This window comes from Moschus berezovskii, chromosome 2 (genome assembly GCF_049115385.1).
Source record: "Moschus berezovskii isolate FMDL1 chromosome 2, NW_MosBer_1.0, whole genome shotgun sequence".
Classification (NCBI taxonomy): domain Eukaryota; kingdom Metazoa; phylum Chordata; class Mammalia; order Artiodactyla; family Moschidae; genus Moschus; species Moschus berezovskii.
The window spans coordinates 313,054-336,573 of NC_142461.1; the positions used below are offsets into that span (position 1 = coordinate 313,054).

The following is a 23,520-nucleotide window of genomic DNA, read 5'->3' on the forward strand; positions in this document are numbered from 1 at the left end:
GAGGAGGAGGCTTTTGGTCTGGGCTAGGCCTTTGAAAGTGATGGCACCTCCTAGGTCTTCCACACCCCTCAGGTACTGGACCTGGACTTACTCACAGATCTCCACCCCTGGAAGCTTGCATGTTTTCAACCTCCCCTGCCTCCAGCCCACACTGTCTGCTAAAGCTATAAGATGTAGGGGTTCCCCTTCTCTATACAGGAGGGCAGGAAGTGGGGGACTGATCTGAGCTGACACAGCAGAGGACATTCTAGAGCTACAGCGATTCACATTCTAGCCATGCCACTTCCCAGCTGTGTGACCTTGGGCCAGTTACTTGACTTCCCTGAGCCTCCTGTGTTCTTGGTGCCCACCTCGCAGGATAGTGGGCATGAGCAGGTGTTTGGCACACACTAGGCGCTCAATGAATGGGGCTGCTATAATTATTTTTCACGTGGTAGGGGCGGAGCCCAGGACCCGCAGCCAGGTCTATTTTTAGCCTGGAAAGCGTGGGGGGCCAGTGGAGACAAAGCGCGGCCGCCAGCCCGGGCTCCAGGGGGCGGAGCCAGCGCGCTGAGCCCGCGGTCCCCAGCCCCGCCCTCCTCTTGCGCGGGTCACCTTGGCCGGAGGGCGCCTTCAGTCTCCAGAGCGCCCTCAGCCTCTAAAAGCGCGGTCTGGGGAGGGGCCGCTGGGGCCCGCGGGGTGGGGAACATTCGGCCCCATTGGCCACCGGGGAGCTGCCCCCTTTCCTGGCCCAGGGAGGGACGCCGCTGGGCTGGGGACGCCAAGGTGAGCCTGGCCCCAAGCGGGGGTCGGAGAAGGGGGAGGGCTGGTCCCTCCTCCCCCCAGCTCCTCAGCGATGAGTGTCGGGGCTGCAAATAGCCGGGTGGAATCAGTGAGTCACGGAGACTGGAAATACCGCGCCCCTCGCCTCCCTCCCCGCCCCTCCTGCAGACTGCGCGGAGCTGCCTGGATTCCGCTTTCAGCAGCGCCCGCTGGTGTGTGGGGGGCGTCCTTCCAAAGGGCGCTCAGACTCCCGGAACCGGTCCGCTCCCCAGCCAGGTTCCAGCCGGCCTCTGCCCGGGGCCGTACGCCCCTAGGTTAGCCCCTCAGCCTCACTGGTCGTCAGCACCCGGCTGGTACAAGACAGGCTTCAAAAGCCGCCCAGCGCAGCTGCCCCACTGTAGGTGTCCCCGTGCCTGGGACAGCTCCTGGCAGGTAGGAGCAGGGGCTGGCAGTTGGAAGAGAAGGCGACGCAAGGGTTCCAGGGAAACCATTCCCAGAAGACTGCCAACGTGGGCCCGGGAGCCAAGGCAGAAGGCCAAAGGAACCCACGTTTCTGTGCGGTCTTGACCTTTACTTGAGCTACCACCCCACCCCCAATCTCAAGAAAGACGACGTTTATCCAGCTTTCCATTCCTGCCCTACCCCAAGCTTGAAAACCTCAGGCGGGTGACCTCCAGAAGCTGGTGATTCTGCTGTTTATTGTGTGTGCAGGATACAACGCCAGGACCCCCCCCCCACCGCGACCCCCGTCGTCCCCTGAGGCCACCTCACAGAGCACTGACCCAGGAAGTGCAGAAGGCCAGGGCTCCCTGCTGCACCACCCCGCCCTGCCTTTGAATGTGGGAGACTGTGCCAGGTCCTGGGGGTCAGCTGGGGTTCCCCAGAATGGAGGCTGGCAGGATGTCCTTGTCCTGGCCTGGGGATGAGGAGGGACAGGGTGTGGCATTCTGTCTCTAACAGGAAGCTGTGGGGCGGGTGCAGGGCTGAGAGCAGAACAGGGAGCTCTTCCCCTCTGCACGGAGGGGCACGGGGGTTGGAGAGCAGCTTCTGACATCCTGGGTTCAAACCCAGCCTTCAGTGAGCAAGCTGGCCGCTCAGCTGCTCAGACTCTGTCCCCACTGATACAAGTGGAGATTGTAAACCTGATTTAGAGTCTTCTGAGACTTTCCTGGTGGCAGTGGTTAAGGCTCCACCTCCCCACGAAGTGGGTGAGGGTTCAATCTCTGCTTAGGGAACTAAGGCCCCACGGGTTGCAGGGTGAGATCAAAAATTGAGATAGAAAAATAGAATGTTCTGAATTTGGCTGCAACCAATGGTAACGCTTAGTATTTGAAGGACAAGGGTAACCCGGCATGCGTGTGTGTACCGCCTATCTGTGTGTGTGTGCAGTACACACACACCACGCCTATAGCTTCACAGATTATAGATAGGGAGGATGGGGGAGGCGGAAGGTTGGCGGGAAGCACGGATCCTACCTCGAGGATTCAAGCCCCATCCATACTTCCTCTTGTTGGGTGACTTGACTGCAGTGGAGACAGTCCTGGGAGCCCAGGTCTCCGGATGGGAGGAGGAAGGGTCAGCCCCGCCCCTCGGCCCAGCCTTCCCTGGAGGCATGAGCAGGTAACAGAGGGTTCACACAGTCTATCACGAACCAGCTGTATTGGAAAAACCCCGTCTATATACAGACACAACATGGCCCTGCCTGGGGGAAGCGGGCTGGATGGGGCACCTTGTGGGCGGGCAGCCTGGCAGCGGGCTCGGGGCTTGGAGAGCGGCCACGGGGATGTGGACCATCAGGGCTGTCTCCTGGCCTCTCTGTGCCTGGGCAGTTCGGTTTCGTGGGCGCCTCTGCCGGCGATCCCCCTCCGCCCTCCTGCTCCCCTTGGCCAAGGGGGTCTCTGGTCCCCAGTTCCCCTGCCCTGCAGCGACTCCAAAGATGAAAGAATATGTCTGTCTGTCCTGCAGATTATTCGCCCAGATTGCCTGTCCCGACCGCCTTCTCCAAACCGCGTTCTCTGGGCTCTCCTGTTCCCGTCCCAAACCCTTTGCTCTGGATTAAGGCCGCATCTGCAATCTGGGGGCCACACGTGAGGCAGGGAGGTCCCCGGCCTGCCCTGGGTAGAGCAGAAGCCCTCAGTTGGGGGTGGGGATGACCCACCTGGGGTCTGGGGTGGGGTGGGGTGTCAGGGCCCGGAACCTGGGCTGAGCTGTCACGAGGGGATCAGGAGAGCCACTCTGGCTGGCCAGGGGGGAGAACAGGACGGCGGGGCAGTTGGGAGGTGGGGCAGGGGCGGCCTCAGATCTTGATCTCCGTTCGAAAGGTCTGCTGCACGTGCTCCGTGGGGGGCTGGCGCCGGGCCCGGATGGTGAGGCTGCCGTCCTCCCGCAGGGCCGAGGTCACCGACGTGGGGTCCACGTCCTCCGGCAGCTGGCACTTGTGAGCGAAGGTGTTCATGACGGTGCCGTCGGCTGCCAGCTGGGGAAGGGGCGAAGGGTCAGGGCGGACTGCACCACCCACCCCAGCCCCTGCCCACGTCAAGCCCCAGCCCCTGCTCCCTGCTCCCACCGCAGCTGGGCCCCACGCGCCCTGGGCTCCTGCTCTCAGGTGCGAGGGCCTGGCGTTGGAGCTGCCCCGGGGCAGTGGTGCCCACGGGCTGAGCGCAGCGCGGCGACGCCTGCAGAGGACTCAAAGGACCCCAGCGGGCCCGGGGGAGGGCGGCTCGGGGGAGGAGCTCAGAGGAGGAGGGGGCGTTTCCGGGGCTCCTGAGCACCAAGGAGACGGCGCGGAGCTGCGCTCGCATTCCCGTGCGTGGGTGTCCGCAGCCGCGCCCCCTGACGCCGCCAGCACACGGTGTCCAGCGGAGCCCGGGCGGCTGAGTCAGGGCGGGCACGTGCTGCCCACTGGTCCTGGCACCCGCAGGGCCTGGCTCCCTGATGGGGGCCCTCCGGGCTCAAAGGAGGAATCCGGGCCGCGGGGATCCGAGGCGGCCCTGGGCAGCCCCTCTTCTCTAGGGGGCGCCTCCCCGTTCAGTCACGGCCACCCCCTCCTCCAGGGTGCAAGCCTCCTGACCCTGAGGCCCTGTGGGCGGAGGCAGCGTGGGGTTTGGAGGCTGTGAGGCCCTGACCTGTAGGGCTCTGCCCAGCCTTGAGCCCAGTTCAGCGGTCCCGAGATGAGACGCTAGCCGGGCTTCAGGGTCTGGGAGAAACGAGGCCGTGAGGGGCGGCAGGGGCGAGAGCGCCTCCCCGGCTGCCCCCGGACATGGGGCGCCCACCACGCGCAGGCCGAGAGGGAGGGCCGTCCTTCTCCTCAGCTCCCTTTCTCGCCTCGCCTCCCGGGCCCATGCGGCAACCCTCTGCCCCTCGCCCCTCCCCGTGGCTCCCTTGGCTCCTGAAGAAAGCACCTGGGAGCCTGGGGCAGTGGCGGGGGTCCTGGGGCCCACCAGCCGGCCTCTTGTTTGTCCTGGGGGTTGGGGGCTCGGTCAGGGTGCGGGGCCCCCGGGACGGGCCGTGGGAGGGGCCCCTGTGCAGAGGGTGCGGCTGTGAGGCCCAGCAGTGGGGCGGGGCCGGCTCACCTTCTCAGCCCGCACTTCGATGTGGTTGTTGGAGGTGGTGACGATGATGTCCTCAGGGGAGAAGTCACTCACGTCCACAGCAAACTCGTAGGCATCTCCCAGGGTCTTGATGTTGCCCGGCCCCCCAGCACGGGCCGTGGGGAGTGCTGGGTGGGCAGAGCATAGGGCAGGCTTGTCCCCAGGGCCAGGTTTCTGGCTCCCTCTCGGGCGCGGGGTGGAGGGGCAGCCCCCGAGGCCTGACTGCCCCCTCAACCATCTCCTAACCAGCCGGCCCCCTCATCTCTTGCAGCCCACCTTCTGCACCGAGGGGGCGGGGCCTCGCCCCGCGGAGGCTGTGGGGGAGGGGTGTGCGAGTGTGACTCTCTGCAGGGACGCCCCAGGCCTGCAGGGGGGACTGCGAGCCTCCCCCGAGCCCCGCAGCTCTCAGGACTCCAGAGAGGACCTGGCCCCGGGCCCCGCAGACCCTGGCATCAGAGCTGACCCCAGGCCAGCACTGTCTCCTGAAGGCCTGCCCATCCTGGCCACGTCTGTCTGTCCGGCCACATCTGCACAGGGTTGCAGCGGTAGCACCTGTCGCTGGAGGCGCAGTGGAGGGGGTGGTGCCCTGGAGCTGGTGGTCCCGCCCTGCGCGGCCCCCCTCCCCAGGGGGCCGCGAGCACTTGCCTGGAAAGGCCAGGGGCTCCGAGTGGGGCCGCATGAAGCTGCCAAAATCCTCGGAGAACATGCTCAAGGCCTTCTCCATGGGTGGGTCCTGGGCCGGGAGGCTGTGGGAAGCCGAGGAAGAGGAGGAGGAGGAGGAGGAATGGAAGCTCCGCTCCGCTCGGAAGGTGGAGGATGTCCTGTGGCTCATCCACGGGGCGGCGGCAGGCCCCGGCCAGCGGGCTGGGCAGACAGGCAGCGCAGGGGCAGCGGGATCGGGGAGCTGCCAGGCCCCGGCCACCGCCGCTTTATAAGGCCCGGCCGCCCCGGGCGCGGGGCCAGCCCCTTGTCTACCAGCTAAATTTAGTCCTCTCCATGGCCCAGAGGGGCTGGGGAGCTTCTCCAGTGAGACAGCCCTGTTGACAGTCCAGTGCGGGCAGCCTTGAGGCTGAGCTCACCGCCTGGCATTCCAGGCTGATAACTCCAGCCCCAGAGCCGCTGTGGCAACGGCGCGGGGTCCTGTGCTGTCCCCCACCACTCAGACCCGGGCCGGCCTCAGGACCCTGTGCGTGCCTGTCTCTGGGTCTGTCTTCCCCCAGCAGTCAAAGAACTGTGCTTCCCGCATCAGACTACAGACCTCTTGCAGAGGGTTTTCTCTCTCTTGCCCCCTCTCCCCTAAAGTCTCAGCCCTTGGTGCAAGGGATCAGGGCAGAGGCTCAAGGCCCTGGATATGGGGAAGTCAGGCAATGCAAGGTCAGGGATGCATGGGGGACCCCACCCACGGGATCCCTGTGTGAGGCAAGGGCGTCCCCAACCAGGACAGATAACATCTCTTGGGAGGCCTGAGACATCCCTGGAGGGGGGAATAGAACATGCAGCTGTTCCCCTCCCAGCCCCCCAAGGAACCCAGATGTCAGGCTTCTCTCCCTGCCCCCCACCCTCCCACCACCCCGACTCTGGAACATTTCTAGACCCAGAGGAGAAAGCTGAGGCAGGGTGGGTTGGGTCCGGACTCAGGGGTGGAGAGCAGATGATCCAGAAATGGCCCTTAACGATATAGAAGGTTCTGTTCCCAGGAGGTGTCTGCCTGACCTCCAGCTCAGAGGAGAGGCCAGGGAGGCAGCAGGCGAGGATTCAGTCAGAGTAAAGGAGGCTCGGTGAGACGGTCGTGCTAGCTCTGAGTTCTGAGGGGCCTACTGGGCCGGGGCTCCTGGCTGGGAGCTTTCCAGCGTGGCCTCATTCGATCCCTGCAAGGAGAGGTTGTTCCCATTTTATAGATGGAGAAACGGAGCCTCACAGAGAGCCTGGGGCTTGCATCTGGGAAGTGGTGGGGCCGGGATCTGAAACTGGAGGTGTCTGACCCAATCCCCCTAGGAAGCCAGGGCACCCTGAACATCCATGTAATGAGACAGGCTGGCCCAGAACCCCCCGAGAGGCCCCTGCCCACACACAGGTCCACGGAGCCCGGCTTGACGTCACGCGGCATCGGGGGTGAAGCCAGACAAGGCTGACCTGGGAGCCTGGGGCCCCTGCTCCCCAGACCAGCTCTGGCTCCTCCTCCCCATGGCAGCCTGACTGCTGCAGCCCACACTGGAGGTCCTGCCCAGGTGCCCGCTGTACCAGCTGGCCTTTGCCCACCCTGGCGCTGGCTGTGACTCAGGCTTCCAGTGTGCCGTCCCCTCTCAGACTGGCAGCTCTCTGGGGAAGGTCTTCGCCTGTCTGCCCCATCAGAACGGGGGCTCCTGAATGTGGAGGCCATTCCTCTCTTGTCTGGCTCCCGCACAGCCTCCTCCTTGGTGTGTGTGCGTGTGGTGGGGGTCTAGCTACAGGGTGATGACTGGGGCTGGTGGTCCATGCAGTGGGGTCAGGGTGGCGGCTGGAACAGAGGGGTCTGTCTCTCCAGTGGAGATTCCTGCCTGGCTGGGTCACCCCACCCCAAAGAGGGGCTTCCAGCAGGGCTGCTGCTGAGGTGAGACGGAGTGACCGTGGGGGTGGGGCTGGGGGGCCCAGAGGCCTGCTGCCCGCCCGCCAGGAAACAGGAGCCCGTGGCTAAATGCAGACACACGGTCATGGTGTGGAGGCCTGAGTCACTGCTCCTGGATGGCAGCTCTCATTACCCACCCCCGCCCACCATGCCTCCCCCTCCCCCCGCCCCCGAGGTGTCACCCACACAGGCACTGGATCTACTGGCTCCAGACGCCAGGAGGGACCCTGAAAGGTCATGAAGGCCATCCCCCTGTCTCTGTGCCTGTCTCTCCCTTCAGATCCTAGGGACAGAAGGGGCTTCAGAGATGATGCAGTGTCTTCAATTCCAAACCTGCCAGGGCACCTCAGTCTCCTGCAGGAACTTTTAACAAACACAGACTCTTCCCATGTACGCAGAGATTTTGATGGGAATCTGCTCCTGTCAGTTCCCTACTCAACCAGCCCACAAGCCAACGTTTGGAAACCACTCACAGCTCAGCAGGTAACGGCTGAACAGCTGTTCTGTGCCAGGCATTGCCCAGGTTCTGGGGGACCCGTGATGGTGATGAACCCTGCCCCATGGCTCTCGCGCTCCCCTCGTTGGAAGAAGTGAAGTGTCAGTCACTCAGTCGTGTCCACCTCTTTCTGACCCCACGGGTTGTAGCCCACCAGGCTCCTTTGTCCCTGGAATTCTCCAGGCGAGAATACTGGTGTGTGGGTTGCCATGGCCTCCTCCAGGGGATCTTCCCAACCTAGGGATGGAACCTGGGCCTCCTGCGTTGCAGATGGATTCTTTACCGTCTGAGCTCCCAGGGAGGCCCTCACTGGACAGAAGAGGAAACCGAGGCTCCGAGTGGTGAAGGACCAATCAGGGGTGAGAGAGCTGTTCCGGCATCAAGCCTGCCCTCCACCCTCACGGCCTGACGCAGAAGCAGGAGACGCCAGGGGCTGCAACGCGGGGACTGGCTCTGGGGGAACTTGCCACAGGCACCGTGTCTGCCTGCCGCCCTCTCCCCAGGGCCCTGGTGCTCGCGGGGCTGGGGAATGAGGCATGGCCGTGCGTTGCCGGCTGGCCAGCCGAGGCTGCCTGAGGCTGGAGATGCGGGTTTGGGGTGTCAGCAGGGCGGCCAGTGACACTGTCACTATACACAGGTTGAGCAGCAGTGGGCCCTGGCCCGTGCAGCGCAGCGAGCCCCCACCCCACCCCTCACAGCACACGTGCTCCTAGCCTGGACTGACGTGGCCTGACATCCAGGGGCAGAGGATGGCTCGGGGTCTCAGGAGTTTAAGTCACTGAAGGGCCATCGCACTTTTCAGAAGGGGGCGCTGTCTGGAAGAGGTCGGGATCTCTGGCCCAGATCTTCAAACAGTGCTATTGGGCACAAATCCTCTGCTCTGTGCCTAAACCCTCGTCCTGAATGGTTAAGCCACAGGAGCTGCAGGACTCTGGGCATAGGAAGAGTCCCAGCATCTGAGTCTGGGCTCAGCATCTGCTCTGTGACCTTAGATGAGTGAGTGCACCTCTCTGATGCTCCATTTACTATTACTGCATCTTTTCTGTGTGCCAAGCACTGTGCTCAATCCTCCTCCAGGTTAGTGAGTGCTCAGGGAAACCCAAGCAGGTGAGAGGTGTCAGCCCATTTGAAAGAAATGGAGTCTCGGAGAGGCGAGGGTGCTTGCCCAAGGTCACAGAGGCTGAGGGACAAAGCCCGAATTTCCACCCTGGTTTGCCTGGCTCCCAAGCCTGGAGATTTCTCCAGGATCCTGCCTTTATGACCTGCCTCGCTCAGGGCTGGGGGCAAGGGGCCGACAGGCTGGAGCAGGAACGGGGAACTGGGGCAGGGGGAGGAACTTGGACTAGATTCTCACATCCAGGCTCCCCAGTCTGCGAAACTGCCTCTCCCACCACAGCACCCCAGGGGCAGTGGTTGTGCTTGGGGCTTCTGGGTAAAGGCCACAGACTTTATCCCGCCCCAACAGAGCACGGGAGTGGGTGCATCAAGGTTCTCCTCCCAGCAGCCCTGTCGGTCAGGGACAGCATCACCGTTTGGGTGGGCCCTTCCACTCTCTCTTCTCTGATCTTCCAAATCCCTCACATGCCCAACTCTGAGAGTCTGCAGCCCTGACCTTCAGCCCCTGCAGATGACCCCTACCTGTCCTGTTGCATCAGGAGCATCCCCCTCCCAGGCCCTCTGACTCCAGCCTGCAGCTCAGGTGAGTGCCCCCTGCCTCTGCGTGGCTCTGGCAGGTTGGGGAGCCCCCGCCCTGGCCTCTCCTGGCGGCTCTGGCCTGTACTGCTCAGCTGGCTGGGGCAGTTCCAGTCGGTTTGTCAAGGACATTCTTAATGGCCAAGGTACACCCCAGCGGGGAGGGGTGCCAGGGTGATGATTGGTGGAATGCACACCTGTCCAGGTGCACCTGAGCTGTGAGCAAAGGAGCGTCTGTCAGAGGCGCGCTGACTGGGGCCACAGCGCAGCAGACTGACCGAGGTGAGGGGCCGCAGGGTACAGAGCCGGGATGGGCCTGGACGAAACCTGCCTGGGCCAGCACAGGGCGGGAGTGGGAGGCTGGGGGCAGGGAGCCAGCACCGCCTTTTGACCCTCAGGGGCTCTCCCTCTGGACCTGGGGTTTTTCTGACTCACGCCTCAGCTGCGGGGGTGGGAGCTCAGGGATGGGCCTGGGGACCCCACGGTGAGATGGTGACTCCCCTGGGCGAGGAGGCTGCCCCTAGCAGCGGTAACAATCAAGCGTCCTGGGAAGGTGGAGTGATGGCTCCCAGATAGCCGGGGGCCTGTCCTTGGTCAACCAGCTGCTAGACATGGAAGGGGCGCTCTAAAGCCCCCAGCCCGAATGTTAACACGGGTGCGCACAGCCTCGGGGTACCCCCTCAGGAATGAAGGCACATCAGAGCTGTGTCTGCTCCTAAAAATGCCTCCTTTCCTTCCCATCCGGGAAGCAGAGATGGGAAGGGTCCAGTGGCAGGGAGGGGAAGGGCCTTGGAGCCGCCCACCAGGGTCCGTCTGCCCATGTACTCCCTCAGGGGCCTGATGGAGGAGCTGGTAGGGCTTCGTGAGGGCTCCTCGGGGAACCCTGTGACTCTCCAGGAGCTCTGGGGCCCATGTCCCCGCATCCGCCGAGGCATCCGAGGTGAGAGCTGGGCTCCTCACTGCCGACCGCCTGTGGGAGCCCCCTCGTGACAGCACCCCACCCAGCCTGCCTCCCCACTCGCCTTGGAGCCTGGGAGCGGCCCCTCCTTCCCAGGGTCCAGCGTTTCCTGGGTGACAGGACAGAGGGAGGGGGTCTGTCTGCCTGTCTGTGGGTCAGACGTGCTCGTGGCTGGCTCTCTGCTTTTTGGGAACACAGCCCCCAGGCCTGCTCACCAGGGGTCTTGCTGGGGGCCCCGGGGTGCCCTCTGGCATGACCCCAGAATGGCCCCCTAGTCCTGGGACAACAGAGCAGTCTCTCTAGACTCGGCGTTCTCTCCACCATGGACCCTGTGGAGGTGCTGGAGAGAGCGCCGCTCCAGGGCCCCATGCCCTGACCCCCTTCCTCCATCAGAGCCTCAGGAAGGGGTGGGGGTGCAGGGGAGCCTCAGGAAGGGGTGGGGGTGCGGGGGGCAGATGGTCTGAGGCGCCCTCCTGGCGGGGCCTGGCACCTGCTGTGCTACCGCCTCCGCTTGCCAAAAATCCTGCCGTCCCTCAAGTGAGGCAGAGCCCCCTCCCATCCTCCAGGGACTGGCCCACCTGACCCCAGCCCCACACAGCACCTTCCCTCCCTGCCCTTGGCACTGGGCTCTGACCCGCTGCCCCCACCCCAGGTGGCCTGGACTGGCTGAAGCGGAAGCTGTTCCGCGTGGGTGAGGACTGGTGCTTCCTGACCATCCTCGGGGTGCTCATGGCCTTGATCAGCTTCACCATGAGCTTCACTGTCGGCCGTGTGGTCCGAGGTAACCCCCACCCCGACACGCCCTCCTGCTCTGGAGCCAGGCCTCCGAGCACACTCTCGAGATGCCGGGGCGGGGGGGGGGGGCCCAGGTGCTGCGGGGGCGGGGAGGGCGCTGGGTCTGGTCCTGGCGTGCTGGGTGACCCTGGGCATCTCCCTGGGCCTCAGACTCCATGTCTGCAGGGTGACGAGAGACCAAACCATCCTTTCTCTGAGCTCTGTGCCCACTGCTGCCTACTGCCCCTGCTCCCCCTGCCCTGGCATCAGCCCAGGATCCCCAGGTAGGGCCCTCGTCTAGACCACCAGGCACAGAACATTCCCTTCCCATGCTTCCGCAGGCTCCCTCCACCCAAGGTCCCCCTGCAAGAGGGGCGAGGGACAGGAAGTCGCTCTGGAGGCATTACAAGGGCCTGCCAGGCACCAGACCACGTCTGGCTTTCTTACAATCACCCTGTGAGGGAGTTACCATCAGAGCCCATGTGACAGATGGGAAAAACAGAGGCTCAGCGATGTTGAACAGCTTGCAAAATGTCACTCAGCTACGGAGTGGCAATGCTGGGACAGGGAATCCAGCGTCCCACTCTTCCTCCTCTTGGGGGTCTGTCGCTCACGGGGTAGCCCTGGCCGCCTCTCTGTGGGCAGCCTCTGGGCGTGCACTTTCAGGCTAGCAAGTGGGTGTCTGAGGGCTGTGCAGTCTGTGGACGGCTCCCTGACACCCCGCTGTCCCCAGCACACCAGTGGCTGTACCGGGAGATCGGGGACAGCCACCTCCTCCGGTATCTCTCCTGGACCGTGTACCCCGTGGCCCTGGTCTCCTTCTCCTCAGGCTTCTCTCAGAGCATCACGCCCTTCTCAGGAGGTAAGCACAGTCACTATGCCGTCCGCCTGCGTGCCTTGCCCAGCAGTGACTGCTGGCCAAAGACTGTCCCGAGGGGCTCCTGCTGGGGGATGGCAGGAAGCGGCGACCTCGCCTCTCGGCAGAGAAGCCAGGCTTGGAAGAGTCGTGGCCCTTGCCTGAAGTCACACAGTGAAAAGGACAGAGCCTGCCTCGGGTCGCTTCTGGCTCTGCTTTGAGGGGCTCATGGAGGCACACGCCTCTGCCAGGCCTCGCAGCTCTGCCTCCGGGCCAGGCCAGCAGAGGGGGGTGCAGGGGTGCATCACGGGGGCAAGGTCTAAGAGTCCCTCCTAGTCCCCTGTCCCGCAATAGCATCTAGCAGGCCCAGATGGAGGGAGGTGGACGTTCACATCCCCTCTCTGACCGTCAGCTTTCTCATCCGCAGAAAGTGAAACGTGTTAGTCACTCAGTCACATTTGACTGTTTGTGACCCCATGTAGCCCGCCAGGCTCCTCTGTACGTGGAATTTTCCAGGCAAGAGTACTGGAGCGGGTAGCCTGTCCCTTCTCCAGGGGATCTTTCCAACCCAGGGATTGAACCCAGGTCTCCTGAGTTGCAGATGGATTCTTTACTGTCTGAGCCACCAGGGAAGCCCTCATCTGCAGAATGAGTTTACAGCCCCTCACTGACAGGGTTTAGGAGACCTGACAAGACCCAAATGTGAAACTCTGTGCAGGGTAGAGGGATAAGGGATAATCTAAAGGTGGTCCCTCCCCTTGCCCCCGTCCATCCACCCCACCAAGGTTCTGGGATTCCGGAGCTGAAGACCATCCTGTCAGGCGTGGTCTTGGAAGACTACCTGGACATCAAGAACTTTGGGGCCAAGGTGGTGGGCCTCACCTGTACCCTGGCCAGCGGCAGCACCATCTTCCTGGGCAAAGTGGTATGGACTGGCGTGAGCGCACCACTCCCCCCACTGCCCTCCAGCCCCCGCTGCCTTTTCTGCATCACCCACTGAGATTGGGTCAGCAGGAACTCAGGCCAGTGACTGCCTAAGGGCAGAGGCAGGCCAGGTCCCCAGAGCGTGACTCAGGAAGCTGGGAGGTGGGGGCGAGGGGCACGCCATCCCTGGATGAGCGGGGCCCTGGGACCGAGGGAGGGGAAGGGGAGGAGCAGAACTGGGGGTCCCGTCATGGCCTGACCCCGTGCCCTGTGCCCACACCTCCCGGGCAGGGCCCCTTCGTGCACCTGTCTGTCATGATAGCCGCCTACCTGGGCCGCGTGCGCGCCAAGGCCACTGGGGAGTCCGAGGTAAGGGGCTCGTGGGGACCCCCTCCGTTGGAGGAATGAGAGGGAGTGGGCGGGGGCTGGCTCTCAGCCCGAACTCTGGATCCCTCCAGAACAAAAGCAAGCAAAACGAAATGCTGGTGGCCGCCGCGGCGGTGGGCGTGGCCACGGTGTTCGCAGCGCCCTTCAGCGGTGAGGCCCCGCCCGGCGCCCCGCTTCCCACACTCGCCCCCCGGGACCCCCGCATCCCCCGGGACCCCCACACCCGCTTCCCCCCGGTTCCCACACCTGACCCCTGGGACCCCCACACCCCCCGGGACCCCCACACCCCCCGGGACCCCGACACCCCCGGGGACCTCCACACCCGCCCTCCTGGCTCCCCCACGCCCCGGTTCCCACACCCCCCCGGGACCCCCACACCTCCCGGGACCCCCAAACCCCCCGGGACCACACCCACCCCGGGCCCCCACGCCCGGCCCGCACTGCGCAGCCCGGCCGCCCCGCCCGGCGCAGGGACCTGGGGGCAGATGGGGTGGCCGCGGTCGTCCCCGCAGTCCTCCCGGGAGCGCTGGCCGACCCCCGGGGGTGGGGCAGCTGGGTGGGCGCCGAGACCCAGCGGTCCCCTGGACAGACGGGCTTTGGCCCCGCTGCGCGTCCCGCAGCGGCTGAGCCCGGCGCTCAGCCTCCCTCCTCGTCTGTGAAGCGGGGGCGGGCACCCTCCCCACCGCAGGGGTCAGGATGGGGGCGCCGGTTCCCGCCGCGCCGCCCGCCCTCGGCTTCAGCTCAGAACCTGGAGCGGGTGGCCCTGCCCCGGCGGCCCAGCACGGCGGGCTCTCAGCCCCGTGTCGCCCCCAGGCGTCCTGTTCTGCATCGAGGTCGTGTCCTCTCACTTCTCGGTCTGGGATTACTGGAGGGGCTTCTTCGCGGCCACCTGCGGGGCCTTCATGTTCCGCCTACTGGCGGTCTTCAACAGTGAGCAGGGTGAGCGCCTCCAGAACCCTGGCCCTGACCCCCGCCCCCTACCCCCTGCCCCTTCCCCTCTCCCATCTCTTCCCCTCCCTCCCCTCCACTCCCCTCCTCCAAGGGGCATGGAGGGAACTGACCTGTGTTGGGCGTGAAGGATGGGAGCCCCCAGGGTAGAAGCAGGTGAAGCCAGTCAGGGAGGCCGGCTGGGAGAAGGCATCTGGGGCACACCTGCCGGGCCTCCTCTCCTGCCCGTTGATTCTGAGCCTTCGGCTGGGCTGGGCCCTGACCCCACTCCCCCTTTCCCCAGAGACCATCACCTCCCTCTACAAGACCAGTTTCCGGGTGGATGTCCCCTTCGACCTGCCAGAGATCTTCTTCTTCGTGGCACTGGGGTGAGTGCGGGCACTGCCCGCCTGCACAGCTGCCCTGGGTCCAGGAGGGGCTCTGGACTCACCACCTGCCCCCGCAGGGCCATCTGCGGCGTGGTGAGCTGCGCTTACCTCTTCTGCCAGCGAAAGTTTCTCGGCTTTGTTAAGACAAATCCAGTCCTCTCCAAACTGATGGCCACCAGGTGGGCCCTGGGTGGGGGCCGGGCCCCGTCAGGCTGATGCCCCAGACCCTCCCTCCCTGGTCACCAGCACCCTCTGCAGGCCCCCGCAGGGTCTGCCTCCCCCGTACTCGGCCACCAGCGTCAACATTCCAGCCCTCCCTCGCTAACGGCCACCCCACTGCCTATGACGAAGCCCGGGGGGACCTCACTGAGCCCCGTTGCCCCAGCCTAGTCTGAGCCCTGGCGTTGCCACAGACTCAGCCCTCCTCTGCCAGGCCGGTCCCGCTCCGGTCCCTCCTGCCTGGGGGACAGTGGTCTCTGTCCTGAACTCTCCTATATTCCTATTCCTGCCCCCGGTCACCCAGTGCTGTGGGGCGGACCCCCTGGATCAGTGCCCTGCTCCTGCCTCCTCCCCCCATCCCTGCCTCAGCGTCACCCCCAGACTGGCGTAGCTGCCCATGGGGTGGGGTGAGGGGGGTGGATGGCTGGACCGTCGCTGACCCCCACCCCCCCACACACAGCAAGCCTCTGTATTCAGCGCTGGCGGCTTTGGTCCTCGCCTCCATCACCTACCCCTCTGGCGCGGGCCGCTTCATGGCGTCTCGGGTAAGGGCCTGAGCTGGGGGGCCGGGTGGCCGCCCATTGTTGTCTGCCTTGTGTCCACCATCTCCCTGAGTCCCCTCAACACCCAGAAGAGGAGGGCTGTGTGGCACTTTTCATATGAGGCCATGGCAGTTCCCTGGGGGCTCAGACGGCAAAGAATCCACCTGCGGTGTGGGAGACCTGGGTTCGATCCCTGGATCAGGAAGATCCCCTGGAGGAGGGCGTGGCAACCCACTCTGGTATTCGTGCCTGGAGAATCCCCTGGACAGAGGAACCTGGCTGGCTGCAGTCCACGGGGTTGCAAGGAGTCAGACACGACTTAGCAACTAAGCACATAGCAGCTCCTGTAGGGACAGAGCCGTTCCCAAGGAGTCCCCCCATCAGGAAGTGACAGAGGAGGGTTTGAGGCCGTGAGGGCTGGGGGTTACTGCTGCCCTGCCCTTGGGCAGAACTCTGACCCCCCTCCCCTCCAGCTGTCCATGAGGGAGTATCTGGACTCCCTGCTCGATGATAACTCGTGGGCGCTGCTGACCCGGAACATGTCCCCGCCCTGGCCTGTGGAACCTGACCCTCAGAACCTGTGGTTCGAATGGTACCACCCACAGTTCACCATCTTCGGGACCCTCACTTTCTTCCTCGTTATGAAGGTGGGCCCCCAGGGGTGTTCACAGAGCCTGGGTGGGCTGGGGTCCCTCCCCATGACTGCATACAGCACAGGGCCTGCACCTTCCCCCAGACCCGCTGCCCTGACCTCTGCCCACTGTGTGGTCCCTGGCAAGTTGCTTCAACTCTCTGAGCCTTGCTTTCCTCATCTTTAAAATGGGGTCATCACTGGGCCTCCATCATAGAAGGTTTGGAGGGAAGAAAGGAGAGGCTCTGGTGCAGTGCCAGGCACACAGTAGGCACGCTGCCAGATGGAGGTCTTTCCCCGGCTCACACCTTCGCTCACACGGGACGCTAGTGACGGGTGCGTGCCCTGGCCTCCTCCTCCTCCAGGGAAACCGGCTGCCCCAGCTCGTCCCTCCGCCTGCTCTTGTGCAGCCACCAGTAACCTCCGCCCCCACTACCCCGCCCCGTTCCCCCCGCAGTTCTGGATGCTGATTCTGGCCACAACGATCCCCATGCCCGCCGGGTACTTCATGCCCATATTTATCTTTGGTGAGTCTGTGTGTTGAGGGTCTGAGAGGCTCAGGGTACCAGGACAGGGCCGTGGCCGCTCGTCCACCTGCCTCCCCAGTGTGGTGCTGAGACTGGTCTCCAGGTGGGAAGGGCTCTGGGAAGCAGGTCAGCCTGGCCCCCATCCTCACACTAAGTCTGTGGCCAGGAGCTGCCATTGGGCGCCTCATAGGAGAGGCCCTTTCTGTGGTGTTCCCAGAGGGCATCATGGCCGGAGGGGTCACCAACCCCATCGTGCCTGGGGGGTACGCGCTGGCAGGTGAGTGGACCGGGTTCTTACTGGGTGGGCATGCATCATGGGTCTGGGATGGACCTGGAGCAGCAGCCAGCAGTCCTGCAGGGCATGGGGCGGTCAGTAGCTTCCCATGAGCCCTGCCCCTCCCTGGACCCTGCCTCTCAACCCCCACTACTCTTTCTAGCTTCTCCCTGGGCCCTGATGCCTCTATCCCTTACTGCTCTCTCCCTCACCAAGCCCAGGCCCAAGGCATTTCCAACAGTAGCCAGTTGTAGCCTCTGGACAATTCCCAGCCAAGCGCACGGCTGTCCTCACAGCATCTTTGCCCTCTGCACAAAGCTGTCTCCTAGCCTGAGCCCTGCTCCCTGGCTGTGCACCCCCACCCCTGGCTTGCAGGGGCTGCAGCGTTCTCAGGGGCCGTGACCCACAGCATCTCCACCGCACTGCTGGCCTTCGAGATGACCGGTCAGATCGTGCACGCACTACCCGTGCTAATGGCAGTGCTGGCAGCTAACGCCATCGCCCAGAGCTGCCAACCCTCCTTCTACGACGGCACCATTATTGTCAAGAAGCTGCCATACCTTCCGTGGATCCGGAGCCGAAAAATCAGGTGAGCGGTGCCTGCTCAGGTTGGTGGACCGAGGCGACGGTGTCGGTGGGCTGACCCCACCGGAGGGCTGACGCCCGCTGCTGTCTAGTCTGCATGCTCTCCAGCTCCCCGTGTGGCTCGCGTGAGTCCTTGGCCTCCCGAGCCTCAGTGTCTTCCTGGTTATCAGTCTGTCTTCACACCAGGAGGACAGATACGGGGCCTCAGAGAGGTGCACTGTCTTGATCCAGTTCCCGCAGCGAGTCAGCACCAGCTCGGGGAGGTCCCACCCCTCCCCCTGCTCCTGCTCTGCGGTCCTCACTGGGGCCTTGGGAGCTGGAGGTGGGGCTGGAATACTAGAATGGAAAGAGGCTTTGAGGTCCTCGCGCGACCACACAGGGTCCAGCAGCTTCTGTCCCCAGAGGAGCAGGACCAAGAGCCTCTGAGACTCCTGGGTCCAAGGCCCAACTTAAGCATGTGCAAGCTGCCGCCTGCTGCAGACTCAGTTTCCCCGTCTGTGAAATGGGGGTGGTTACTCCAGTCATTTTCAAACGTTGAAGTTTTTTTTTCCCCCTTTATGCCATAAAGCTTTTCTTCAAAATGAAATTCTCCAGTGATGGCTTCTGAATAAAACAGATGAAGCTGGAGCTGGTCTTGGGGAGATAGAGGTCGGGGGGCTGGGAATCCAGAGCCAGGCCATAGGCGAGTCGTTTCCCCAGGCTCCTCCCAACCTGGGATGTGAGGAACTGTTCCTCCAAGGAATCCCTTAGTCCTGGCCTGCACTGGAGAACCAGTGGAACTCGCCCAGGCCCCCCGCCTTGTCCCGGGGTCTGGAGGACACGCTGCTCCAGGACCTGATGGGAGCACTCCTCTGCCTGCAGCTCTCACCGGGTGACTGTGGAGCACTTCATGAACCGAGCCATCACCACGCTGGCCAAGGACACACCACAGGAGGAGGTGGTCAAGGTTGTGACCTCCACAGGCGTGGCCGAGTATCCCCTGGTGGCGAGCACAGGTGCCCAACAGGAAGTGGGGTGTGAATGGGGAGGGGGTGTCCGTCTGCTCCCTCTTGCACCTGGGAGAGGCAGACGCAGGAAAGGGTGAGCAAGGCATAGGAGCTGTCAGGCACCTGAGTCCAGACCCAGGCTCTGCAACTGTGTGACCTTGGGCAAGTCACTTCACCTCTCTGAGCCTCAGTTTCCTCACTGGTAAAATGGAGATAATAACCATCCTACCCTGGGTTGCTTCACATGTTTATTTATTGATCTTCTTTTCAGCTTGCAGTCCTTTTCATTTAAAGGATTTTTTTCTTTTTTGTTGTTGTAAAGATTTTATTGAATTTGATACAGTACTGCTTTCGGGTTTTTAAAAATTATCTATTTATTTTTAGCATGGGCCCTAGGGCTCAACAGCTTCAGTAGTTGGAGCACTCAGGATCAGTGGCTCTGGGTCCCGGTCCCTGGGATTCAGGACCAGTGGCTGTGGGTCCCGGTGTCCGGGATTCAGGATCAGAGGCTGTGGGTCCCAGCATCTGGCACTCAGGATCAGAGGCTATGGTTCCCGGTCCCTGGGACTCAGGATCAGAGGGTGTGGGTCCCAGTGTCTGGCACTCAGGATCAGAGGCTGTGGTTCCCGGTGCCCGGGACTCAGGATCAGAGGCTGTGGTTCCCAGTGTCTGGCACTCAGGATCAGAGGCTGTGGTTCCTGGTCACCGGGACTCAGGATCAGAGGCTGTGGTTCCTGGTCCCCAGGACTCAGGATCAGAGGCCGTGGGTCCCAGTCCCCGGGACTCAGGATCAGAGGGTGTGGGTCCCAGTGTCCGGCACTCAGGATCAGAGGCTGTGGTTCCTGGTCCCCGGGACTCAGGATCAGAGGCTGTGGTTCCCGGTCCCCAGGACTCAGGATCAGAGGCTGTGGGTCCCAGTCCCCGGGACTCAGGATCAGAGGCTGTGGGTCCCAGTGTCTGGCACTCAGGATCAGAGGCTGTGGTTCCCAGTGTCCGGCACTCAGGATCAGAGGCTGTGGTTCCTGGTCCCCGGGACTCAGGATCAGAGGCTGTGATTCCCAGTGTCTGGCACTCAGGATCAGAGGCTGTGGGTCCCGGTCCCCAGGACTCTGGATCAGAGGCTGTGGGTCCCGGTCCCCAGGACTCAGGATCAGTGGTGTCTGGCACTCAGGACCAGTGGCTGTGGGTCCCAGTGTCCGGGACTCAGGACCAGTGTCTGTGGGTCCTGGTCCCCAGCACTCAGGATCAGGATCAGGGGTTGTGGCACTTAGGGTTAGTTGCACCCACCATGTGGGATCTTCCCGGACCAGAGATGGAACCCCTGTCTCATGCATTGGCAGGTGGATTCTTATACACTTTTCCCTCAGGGAAGTCCCAATGCTGCTTCTGTTTTTCAGGGTTTTGTTTGTTTTGGCCATGAGGCTCGTGTAACCTTAACTCCCTGACTCACAGCCCCTGCATTGGAGGCAAAGTCTTAACCACTGGACCACCAGGGAAGTTCCAACATGTTTGGATGAGAGATGAGAGGGGACTGGTAGGGCACACTGTGAGTCCTGGAAATCAGGCCTGGTGTGCTTGGGGCTCTGATCCCTCAGCCTCCCTGCCCAGCGGTCCCCAACTGAACTACCTCCCTCAGTCTCATCACCAGGAGAAAGACATCTTTTCACAGAAAAATGGATGGGGGCCCTTGTTAAAAGACACGTAAGCAGAATCTTGAGGGAGGGCCTAGCTGGAACACCATTTCCCTCTCGGACAAGGACAGTGTGAGTGGGACAGATACGCAGGGGGTTGGGGAGGGGCAGCCCTGTCCACTCAGGGCCCATCAGCCCGTGTGTCCCCTTCACATAAATGAACACAGGTGTGCACTGGGAAAGCATAGCGTGACTGGAGTTTGGTCCCTGCTTGTCCTGTGAGCAGGTTTCTTGGGCAGTGAGCAACCAGAACAACTGTATGTGTCATCCACACGCCTAACCCAAGAAGCATAAAACTATTATGAGCAGCAGAACTGTAGACAGACCCCCTAACTCTATGAACGGCAGTTGCCTCAGCTGGAAAGTAGGGAACACAGAGTTGTCAGAGGTTCTCATCCCAAATTCCAGGCCCTTCTTCCCACTCACAGTGGGATACCTATAGCATTATCCCATAGAACATGCCAGATACCCCATTAGAAAATGTCTGCACATGGGTGCCCCCTCAAGAAGCTTCACTCCCTGGAAAAAAGACAGAAGTGGTGTCCAAGACCAATTCCAAATCCACCCTTAGAGCCACAGGAAGCAAAGCACTACTAACTAGTGCAGGCCCAGGCTATGCGACCCAGCTGCTCATCCAAGAAATAGCTTGGCTTTTTGTTTTTAAAGGGGGAACATGTATTTGTCCAGTTGTGAGGTTTTTATTTTACTGGAAAAGGAGCAGAACTGTCAGGCTGTCTTTCAAAACGGAACACTTGCAAAAGCCAGTGATGCCCTGAAAGCTTGCGACACCTTCCCCACAGGAACAAGGTGGCCTTTGGATTCACACCCTCACTGGGAAATGAGAGGCAAAGCCCAGCCCCAGGGCATGGCTGTATTCACAGAGGTGTCCCAGACCTGCTCCTGCTTGAGGTCCCACCACATGGGGCATTTCAGGGTGGGCAAGTGATCTCCTGGCCCCCTGGCAGCCTTGCCCAACTGCCCTCAGAAGCTGAGTGACCTTGGGCAAGACAATGAACCTCTCTATGCTCCTGAGCCTCAGTTTCCTCTTCTGTAAAATGGGTGATAATAGTTCCTGACTCATAGATTGCTGCAGGTTCCCGAGAGTCATGAGAACACCCAGCACAGTTCTTGGCACATCATAGAAGCCCAGTAAACAGAAATTCCTTTTTCGTAACATGGCTCTTTCCATCTCCCTCTCTGCCTGTCCAGAGTCCCAGACCCTGGTGGGCACCGTGCGAAGGGCACACCTTGTGCAGGCCCTTCAAGCTGAGCCGCCCTCCTGGGCTCCAGGACACCAGGTGAGCGCTTTTGTGAGGTGTCAGGAGGGGATGGGGAGTCAGGAGGGTTCTCACAGAGTGGCCAGCTGATCGCCTGTGGTTTGAGAGGGGCAGCCCAGGAGCAGAGGCTCGCCCAGGCCCCCATAACCTTCTCCCATCCCCAGCGCTGCCTCCAGGACATCTTGGCTGGGGGTTGCCCTGTGGAGCCAGTGACCCTGAAACTGTCCCCGGAGACCTCCCTGCACCAGGTAAGGGGCGACATCCGGGCTGTGGCAGACCTGGGTCCTGGGATAGAGGGGAGGAACCTGAGAGGGAAACAGCTTCAGGTGTGGCTCTCTGCTCCTTCTGCGTCTACCTCCGGCATGCAGTCCCCGCCTCTCTGCCCGCTGGTCCCAGGGTTGGTGGGACAAACAGACTCGGGGAGAGGGAGAGCTTGGGAAGCTGAAGACTCCGGATGGAGAGAAATCATGGTTAAGGGTCTTTCATGAAGGCACACATGGGTTTCAATTCCAGGTCTCCCACATTCTGCCTGTGTGATCTTGGGCAAATTACTTAATCACTCTGACTGCTGGTCCCTCCCCGCAGCAAGCACAGAGCCTGGCACATGGGCTCGTGGAGGGATGGAGCGGGTTGGGGGCCTAAAGGTAGCCCAAGCCCTGTGTTCGTGGCTGATGCTGGATGATCCTGAGTAGCGAGTCCCGCTGTTCCCTTGTGTGGACTCTGGGGACCCCTGGTGGTCACAGTGGACATTGCCGGCCCATCCCAACTGCCCAGCCCTCCAGGCTCAGAAGCGGCTCAGAAACAGGCTCAGAAGCAGGATCAGAAACGGCTCAGAAACAGGCTCAGAAGCAGGCTCAGAAACGGCTCAGAAACAGGCTCAGAAACGGCTCAGAAGCAGGCTCAGAAGCAGGCTCAGAAACGGCTCAGAAACAGGCTCAGAAGCGGCTCAGAAACGGCTCAGAAACAGGCTCAGAAGTAGGCTCAGAAACGGCTCAGAAGCAGGCTCAGAAACGGCTCAGAAACAGGCTCAGAAACGGCTCAGAAACAGGCTCAGAAGCAGGCTCAGAAACGGCTCAGAAGCAGGCTCAGAAACAGCGCGGCAGGGCAGGGGGAGCGGGGGCAGCAGCCCGGGACAGAGCGTGGCCAGGGCCTTCATCTCTGCTCAGGGCTCGCAGGCTCGGAAGAAACGGGTGGGAGCCTGTCCTCCAGCGTTTCCTAACCCTCCTCCTCCAGGCACACAACCTCTTCGAGCTGTTGAATCTTCATTCCCTCTTCGTGACGTCTCAGGGCAGAGCTGTGGGCTTCGTTTCTTGGGTGGAGGTACCGTGGCCCCGAGGATGAAACAGAGGGGTGCTACCGCACTTGAGCAGCCGGCGGCTGGGGGCACAGTTACCGCTGTCACCTGGGGAGGGGCCTTGTGGGACTTTGACGAGCCTCACTTCTGGCCCGGAGGAGCCGGCCGCCTGGTCCAGCTACGCCAGCCTTATCTTGTGGCCACTGGCCAGCCCTGCCATTACCTCTGGGCCTCAGTGATCCGATCTCTGCAGTAGAGAGGCCCTGGCTCTAAGACTCACTCCAAAATCAGCCCTTAGGGGAGGCAGACGATACTGCAGCCCCATCTTCATCTCCTCTACACTCTTCCCCTCTGGTCTTTGTTCTAGTTGGAGAAAGCAATTTCCAACCTGACAAACCCTCCGGCCCCAAAGTGAACCAGCCTGGCAGGATGAAACAGAGCTGCTCAGCTACCCCCATGAAGGAAGCAGGGCAGAGACCCTGCCTGTGTCCCGCACGACAACACACCCCTCCCCTCCAGCCCAGCTCAGTCCCTCGGCGAAGCCGGCAGCTGACCTAGCACCGAGCAGGACCCCACAGTCGCCATGTCCCATCCTCGTGGGACAAGTGCCACCTGTCTTGAAGGACAAATCCCACCCTGGGAAGCTCAGAATGTGAGGCAGCAGAAAGCACCATGTGGTGGGTACTGCAAGGAAGCACCCGATTCACAGAGGAACAGCTTGGTGCCCTCTGTCAGCAAGGGCAGGCACCGGCTCCCTCTGGGGGCTGTGTGACTCCCATCCAGCAGCTTCCAAGGCAAATAAAGCCGGTTCCCAGAGCTGCGCTCCACGCTCATTTCAGCATCCAGCTGTCTTGCTGCCTTAGCGCCTCGCCTGTCGGGGGCCCCCAGGTGGCCGTGTGGGCATTGCAGGCCTGGACCCTGGACCTCCACTCCTTGCACCCCCTTCCTGGCAGGGAAGGAGAGTGGGGGAGAGTGGGCTCCCACTGGGTTTTATGATGCCTGTCCTCATGGGTACGCATGGCCCTGTGACCCAGTTACCTCCACTCCAGCCTCAGCCTCCTCCTTGGCTGAGCCGGAGCTGGCAAAGCAGGGTCCCCAGGTGGGGCTCCTCGGAGTCCACAGAGCCTTAAGCCT

At 62.5% G+C, this 23,520-nt stretch overlaps 2 protein-coding genes across 2 annotated transcripts; one reads left to right on the top strand and one right to left on the bottom strand.

The window, feature by feature from the left end:
* Nucleotides 1–1,418: 1,418 nt before the first annotated feature.
* HSPB7 (heat shock protein family B (small) member 7) lies at nt 1,419–5,273 on the bottom strand. The gene is made up of 3 exons (XM_055397658.2): nt 4,998–5,273; nt 4,335–4,480; nt 1,419–3,238 (listed from the first exon to the last, which is right to left on the bottom strand). The coding sequence occupies exons 1-3, from the start codon at nt 5,182–5,184 to the stop codon at nt 3,059–3,061; spliced, it is 513 nt and encodes a 170-aa protein (XP_055253633.1). The 5' UTR covers nt 5,185–5,273; the 3' UTR covers nt 1,419–3,058.
* A 4,604-nt stretch (nt 5,274–9,877) lies between these two features.
* CLCNKA (chloride voltage-gated channel Ka) lies at nt 9,878–22,945 on the top strand. Its single transcript, XM_088841582.1, has 18 exons — nt 9,878–10,085; nt 10,756–10,884; nt 12,519–12,658; nt 12,949–13,026; nt 13,116–13,194; nt 13,858–13,983; nt 14,276–14,360; nt 14,438–14,539; nt 15,040–15,124; nt 15,595–15,768; nt 16,210–16,279; nt 16,446–16,556; nt 16,929–17,142; nt 18,000–18,133; nt 21,025–21,113; nt 21,257–21,340; nt 22,326–22,412; nt 22,754–22,945. The coding sequence occupies exons 1-18, from the start codon at nt 9,965–9,967 to the stop codon at nt 22,799–22,801; spliced, it is 1,956 nt and encodes a 651-aa protein (XP_088697708.1). The 5' UTR covers nt 9,878–9,964; the 3' UTR covers nt 22,802–22,945.
* Nucleotides 22,946–23,520: the final 575 nt, after the last annotated feature.